Source organism: Prunus avium, chromosome 8, assembly GCF_965620075.1.
Source record: "Prunus avium chromosome 8, drPruAviu1.hap1.1, whole genome shotgun sequence".
NCBI lineage: Eukaryota > Viridiplantae > Streptophyta > Magnoliopsida > Rosales > Rosaceae > Prunus > Prunus avium.
Window position 1 is genome coordinate 29,160,675 of NC_142291.1, and position 7,380 is coordinate 29,168,054.

Sequence of the window (7,380 nt, forward strand, 5' to 3'; positions counted from 1 at the left end):
TCAGAAAATAAAAATTATTATATAGGATGAACCTGTGTCGTTTTGGACATTTCCACTACCCAGCTAGTCAACTATTGCTCCCATAATTGAACTGGAAAAGATGTTTGAAGTTTCAACGGAATCACACTGGCCTTTCCTTTTTCTTTTTTTCTTTCTTCCCATCCTTGTCTTCCCTTCTTTGACTTCGCAGTGTTCTCACTAAAGAGGTTGAAGCTCGCAGCAAACTTCCTCGCAGCTTCCCTCGCTCATAAAAACACACCAAACTAATCAATTATTGCTCCCATAATTGGACTGAAAAGATGTTTGAAGTTCCAACGTAAGCACACTGTCCTTTCCTTTTTTTCTTGGGTTATTTCTTCCTTTCTTCGCAGTGTTCTTCTCACTAAGGAGGTTGAAGTTTCAGCAAACTTTCTCGCAGCTTCCCTCGCTCATAAGATGCTTTCTTATTAAAATAAAAGAAACCAAGAGGCCATTCCCTTCCCAGCTCTTTGATCAGCCTGTTTCGTGCTCGTGTATGCAATCAAATAACATGCATTCAATGACGTACGATGTGTTTCTGAGTTTCAGAGGCGAGGACACGCGGTTCAACTTTACTGATCATCTGCACAGCAATTTGACTCAGAAAGGAATTAGAACCTTCAGAGATGACGCTCTTAAGAGAGGGGAAGAAATATCGCCGGCGCTTCTCAGAGCAATCAAAGAGTCGAAGAGTTCTGTCATCATATTCTCCGAAAATTATGCGTCTTCAAAGTGGTGTTTGGATGAACTCGTCAAGATCCTTGAAAGTAAAGAATCAAGGGAACAAATAGTTTGGCCTATTTTTTTCAAGGTGAATCCGTCGGATGTACGGAATCAAAAGGGAAGTTTCGGTCAGGCATTTGCTGACTATGAATGCGAGTTCAAAGATGACATGGGGAAGGTGCAAAGATGGAGGAGAGCTCTTACGAAAGTGGCCAATCTGTCCGGGTGGTGTTTCTCCAACGGGTATATATTTTCAACCACGCACTATATCTGCTTACTGAACTTGTTTACTCTTTATCTTTTAATAGAAATTGCAACTGTTAGTGTGGGATTAGGACCCATGTACTAAGGTGCTTAGGATTGAATTTGATTGGAAAATTCAAAATCGGGCGTTGGGCCTCACACGTAAGAAAACCTTATTTGGGCATAGTAAGGTTAAGATAGGAAAACCATATTTAGTACCTGGAGTAAATGCCCTATTTATAAAGAAAAGGGGTGGCATGGTCGCCGGCTGTTACACTGAACACATAGAGATGCTGGACTCCTTTGTCCCGTAATGCTGGGCTATGGCATCAACAAAAATTATCCCTTTCAGAAGGAATAAATTCCCTTTATGACTAATTCATCTTCTATTATCAACTTGGACAAATTGTAGAAGTTGACCTTCATTTCTTACTTCAACGTACCATAAAACTTACAAAAACCCAAATTAAGCCCTTCATTTCTTAAAGTAGCTCCTCCTCTCCCCAGCTCCACCCCCCTAGGGTAGGTGGGGGAGGTGGTGGATGGTTTGGAAGAGTGGGGAATAGGGGAAGCAGTTGCTGCGTTGGGGGAGGAAGCGCTAAGTAAGTTAATACGACTAACCACTTGTTTGTACCCACTCTATTATGTCATCTCATATTTGCATACCGTTCAATTTTTTAGGTTATCATTCAATGATCACTCTTGAAAAAACAAATTAGTGAAATTAGACAACACTTAATCTATCTTTAATCAGACGAATAGACGAACACAATATTTCCTATAAACAATGAAAATGTTCGCAAGAATAATCAAATGGTTAAACAATTTCCGATTTGTCTACTTTTTTTCTTCTTTTTTTGTAGAGATGTTCCTTGAATTATGACCTGAAAAATAAATATTTTGGATCATTATATGACATTGTGGAGTGCATCAAATGAGTGGTTAGCAACCTTATTAACTTACGTACTGATTAGCGATTGAGCACTCATATATATAGATATATATATATTCATCATTAACTTTCATATATTGTTAACCTTGCAGGCATGAAGCAAAATTTATCCACAACATTGTTGAAGAGATTTCAATACAAGTATTAAACCATAATTATTTGAATGTAGCGACATACCCAGTTGGAATAGAGTCTCGTGTGCACGAGATAAGTAAGCTTTTGGGTGTTGGGGGAAACGATGTTCGCATGGTAGGGATATGGGGAACTGGTGGAATAGGTAAGACAACAATTGCTAAAGCTGTTTATAATTCCACTGCCCATATGTTTGAAGGTAGCTGTTTTCTAGAAGATGTTAGAGAAAGATCAATGCCATATGGAGGCTTAGTCGAACTACAAAATACTATTCTTTCTGAGATTCTAGGGGTGAAAGAAGTAAAGGTGACCAATGTTGACAAAGGAGTCAATGTGATAAAGAAAATGTTGAAAGGTAGGAAGCTTCTCTTAGTTCTTGATGATGTGAATCTATTGGACCAATTAAACAAATTAGTTGGAGGGTCTGATTGGTTTGGTACAGGCAGCAGAATTGTACTAACGACAAGAGACAAGCATTTGCTAATTGCACATCAAGTCAATCTAATGTATGAGGTTGAGAAGTTAGACCATTACGAATCTTTAAAGCTTTTCACCAGCTGGAATTCATTTTCAAGAAATGGACACTTAGATGGTGATTATGTGGAACTTGCAAACAATGTAGTAGACTATGCTCAAGGTCTTCCATTAGCTCTTATGGTTTTAGGTTCACATCTATGTGGTAGAAGTATTGATCAATGGAAATGTGCATTAGATGGTTACAGAAGAGTGCCTAACCAAGAGATTCAAGACATTCTCAAAATAAGTTATAGTGCACTAGAAGATGCGGTGAAGGAAGTTTTCCTTGATATTGCATGTTTCTTTAAAGGTGTAGGCAAGGACTATGTGATTGAAATACTAGAAGGTTGTGACCTAAACCCTAAGTATGATCTTGAAGTACTCGTGGAAAAGGCTCTTATAAATATTACGGAAGAAGGCAGGATTTGGATGCATGACTTGATAGAAGAAATGGGTAAAGAAGTAGTTCGCCAAGAGTCGCCAACTGAGCCTGGAAAGCGTAGTAGGTTGTGGTTTCACGAGGATGTTAACCATGTTTTAACTGAAAATACAGTAAGTAGAATATAATTTGAAACACTTCTATAATTATTTCACAAAAAATTATCCTTTGCTAATACTATTGCTTTTTCATACTAGGGAACAGATAAGATCAAAGGTATCATGGTGAAGTTGCCTGCTGGCCTTGAGTCAGATGAGATATGCTTGAATGCTAAAAGCTTCTCAAAGATGAAAAATCTTCAAATTCTTTTAAATCGTAATGCACGCTTATCTGGAGAAGTTGATTATCTTCCCAATGAGTTGCGGCTCCTCAGGTGGCCTGAATATCCATTGCAATCTTTGCCAGCAAATTTTAATCCAAAGAAACTTGTTGGTCTTACTATGCCTCATAGCCGCATTTTACAACTGGATTTGGAATTCAAGGTATTTAAAATTACAGCTTTTTTCAAGAGTTTATTTTTTTTCTTTTTCTTTTTCAGCATATTGGGAGTTTATTAAGAGCTTATGATGTGATCCTCTCTCTTTTTCTCTCTGTTTTGTGGGGCAGAGTTTGAAATTTATAAATTTGGAGAACAGCAAATTCCTGACAAAAACCCCTAACTTCTCTGGAGTCCCAAATTTAGAGAAGTTGAATCTAAACTATTGTACAAGTTTAGTTGAGCTTCATCCTTCTGTTGGATTCCTTCATAAGCTTGTTAAGTTGAGTCTCACCGGATGCCGTAGTCTTACTCTGTTTCCAAGAATTGTCAACTTGAAATCTCTGCTGAAGTTGAATCTTGAAGGCTGCATAAATCTTGAGAATTTCCCTGAAATTATGGGAAAGATGGAATCTTTGACATACCTGGATCTATCGAAGACTTCCATCAAAGAATTGCCTTCATCATCAATTCGACATTTTACTAGTCTCAAGACGTTGTATCTAACCGGATGTGAAAACCTTACAAATCTTCCATGCAGCATTTATGAATTGCAGCATCTAGTGGAAATTTCTTTGAGTAGATGCTCAAAATTGGTTACATTTCCTAAAATGGTGAAATCTGAAGATTCAAGGACTGCAGAATCACTTGTGACTCTTCACAGAGGCAATTTAGTGTTTCCCAAGCTATCTAAATTCAGTGTGGGGGGATCTAATCTTTCAGAAATTACCAATTTTCTTTTGACTCTTGATTGCATGGCCACATTAAAAAGACTTGATCTATCAGGAAGCAATTTCATTAGTCTTCCCGCATGCATTAGCAACTTTGTCAACTTGCATGAACTTCGGTTGGTTTGTTGCAAGAGACTTAGAGAAATTCCAGATCTTCCACAAGAAATGGAAGTTTTAGATGTGAGTGATTGTGTATCATTGGAAAGAGTTTCAAAATTGTCCAACATTTTGGAACGTAAAGAGTCTCAAATGATCCCTGAAATGAACTTGACTAATTGTTGGAGACTGTGTGACAATCTGGTTCGCATTGCAAAGAAGAAAAATATGTTCATAAATCAGGTCAATCTCTTCTCTCTCTTTCTCTCGTCTCAGCAATCTTATGTCGAGGTTGTATTTCCAGGAAGTGGAATTCCAAAGTGGTTCAGTTGTCGTCAGGATTTGAAGGATCTTCGCGAATGTGCATTCTCCATTAAAATCCCTCAAAACTTCAAATTTGAGAACAAAGGATTGGCTCTCTGTGCTTTTCTTGAAAAAACCAAAAATAGGTTCCATTTTGATACTAAGCCCAAACTTAACATCTGGGATTTTTCTATTGATATTTACTTAGATGAACGACACACTGATAATACACATTCTACAGGGAAAGAGTTAACTGTAGTATGGCTGTGGTATATTCCATTCTTTGTAATAATGTCGGTCAGGGAATCCTTATGGGAGTACGAATGCATGAAAGGAAGAGCGAAAAGCTCACGGGTGATGCCACCTTATTTGCCTACACTTCGAGTTCATTTTGTGCGCATTAGCAAAGCTGTGAAAAGCTGCGGAGTCCACCTAGTAATGCCACCAGGATGAATACGTCAGTATGGAGGCATGGGTGCGTCCTTGAAGATACCAGCATACCAGCTGATCAATCCTCCAAAGCGTAAGATCAGTAGCCTTGAAATGTGATTGGGATGCTAAGGATTTGCATCCTTCTTACAAGATGACATTCTCAAGCCTGCGGGTAGAATTCAGTGATTATTATTTGTTATGGTTTTTGTGTTAATTCAACATGAGGATTTTGGTTTCTTTTCAATCAAGTTTTGAATGGTGGACATTGTAGAATGTATTGTTGGAATGGTGCAGTTTTGCTCTTATTAAAGATGAGATAAGAGGGAGGAGATTGGTCTGCACCTTATTGTTTCGGAGTAGATGGTGCCCACTAGGGAATAAAGTTATACTTCCCGAGCAATATTCTTTAAAGCTTCAAGCCTCAACCTGCTACTCTCCCAGCAATTGTGGCGTGGAAATCTCTCCCTGAGTCTGTGATCACTTAGTGTTCTGGTGCCTACTATTCCTGATGGCTAGCATGGTCTTGCTTTCCTTTTCATGTCACTGCTCTGCTGGTTTCCTGGATGTCTTTTCTTTCCTGCTGCTTGGTTTTGTGGATGATTTGTTACTAGTGATTCTACTTTCCTTCCTTCAGTTCGGGGTTGCTTTTATTGCAGTCCCTCTTGGTTGCTCTCTCCTTGCTGCGCCACTGTTTTTGGCTAGTTGCTTTTCACAGTTCCTCGCTTTTGACCTGCTTTGCTGGTTAGTGTTGCTGGCTGTGGACTTTTCTCTTCCTGCGGCTGCATTTTGTTCTTGATAGCAGAACAGGTTGCTGTTTGGCTCTGCCTTGTTTTCTCCTTGGCATTGCTGCATTAGTTCTCCCGTCATTGTTGATTAGTGCTTTGCGTGCTGCCTAATGTTGGGGAGAAGAAAGAAGGAAATTAAGAAACTATTGTCGCAGAAGAAAATGAAAGCTCGTCCTTTGTTACACACATGTAGCATTTTTGAGCTGCAACATGTAGAGAAACATTTTGTCTGTGGATGCTCAAAACTGGCTACATTTCCAAAAATGGTGAAGTCTAAAGTTTCGTGGAGTGCAGAACCTTCCTTGGGATTCGAACTAACTTGAAGATTTCATAAGAAGACTCCCTCTCTTTAATGCCTGCCTAGCTATTTCTCAAATATATTGGAAACAGAAAGTTATGCTGAAGGCAACTTACCGTTCCCCAAGCTAATTGGATTCAGTGTGGGGAAATGCAGTTTATCAGAAAGTACTGATTTCCTTGAGGAAGAAATTTTGGTTAGTCTTCCCATATGCACCAGCAAAATTTTCAAGTTGCGGACGTTTTGGTTGCGTGATTGTAAGAACCACATGAGTGTTGTACCATCGCGTCAAGATTTTGTTATCAAGAATTTGGGGTTGCTGTTATTACAGTCCTATTAGTCATTCTCCGACACTGTCTATGGCTGGTTGGTCCTCTTGGTTCATCTCTTCCAGTTGCTGTAATCTGATGTGCAGAATATTTTGCCCTGCTTTGCTGCTTTGTGCTGCCTTGCTGTGTTGTTACGGTGTGTTGCTGGTTGTGGACTTTGATCTTGCTTCAGTTCATTTTGCTCTGTTTTGATGGAATAAAGGAATGATATTATTGGTGGTGGGTACGATTATGTGGGAGTAATAATAGGTAAGAGAAGAAACTTGTTCTCTTGTGATACTCAAAAGACAGGAAGTAGTGGAAAGCTATTTTAGATAATGATGTTGTTCTGACTTGATTCAAAATGAAGAGAAAAGGGTGGCTTTTTATATAATAGCCACTACCGACCTAGCACATTAAAAACACAACTAAAACCAAACATAGTTAATTCAACTAACTTCTACCACACCATTATTTTAACACACAACTACTAACAAACTGCCAACTATTTCAAAGTTACCAGCCGACTATTAATGAAGTCTAGATTACTTTAACATCCCCCCTTAAGCTAGACTTCATTTACGCCAATTAATTTCCTCATCTTGATGAGCAGGTCCTTCTTTAATGGTTTGGTGAACAAATCTACCAGCTGATCTTGGGACTTGCAATACAGAACCTCAACTTCTTTGTCTTTGATTAGCTCTCTGATAAAATGGAACTTGATCTTGATATGCTTACTCTTGCTGTGAAACATTGGATTTTTGGAAAGACAAATAGCTGATTTGTTGTCGCAGAGCAGCTTTGTAGGGCCTTCTTGAACTTGACCCATCTCTTCTAAAATACTTTTCAGCCACCTAGCTTGACAACCTGCTGATGCAAGAGCAACATACTCAGACTCTGTAGTTGAAAGTGCCACTATAGATTGCTTT

General features: G+C 38.8%; 1 protein-coding gene across 1 annotated transcript; it reads left to right on the forward strand.

Moving 5' to 3' along the window:
• The first annotated feature begins 32 nt into the window (after window positions 1–32).
• LOC148292489 (TMV resistance protein N-like) lies at window positions 33–6,917 on the forward strand. The gene is made up of 4 exons (XM_088245431.1): window positions 33–984; window positions 2,029–3,136; window positions 3,221–3,505; window positions 3,630–6,917. The coding sequence occupies exons 1-4, from the start codon at window positions 515–517 to the stop codon at window positions 5,079–5,081; spliced, it is 3,315 nt and encodes a 1,104-aa protein (XP_088101557.1). The 5' UTR covers window positions 33–514; the 3' UTR covers window positions 5,082–6,917.
• Window positions 6,918–7,380: the final 463 nt, after the last annotated feature.

Coding starts and splice junctions, on each gene's coding strand:
- LOC148292489 (XM_088245431.1), top strand. CDS start 515: ATGCAATCAAATAACATGCATTCAATGACGTACGATGTGTTTCTGAGT. Junction 985..2,028: donor GGGTGGTGTTTCTCCAACGG/GTATATATTTTC, acceptor TTAACCTTGCAG/GCATGAAGCAAAATTTATCC. Junction 3,506..3,629: donor AACTGGATTTGGAATTCAAG/GTATTTAAAATT, acceptor TTTGTGGGGCAG/AGTTTGAAATTTATAAATTT.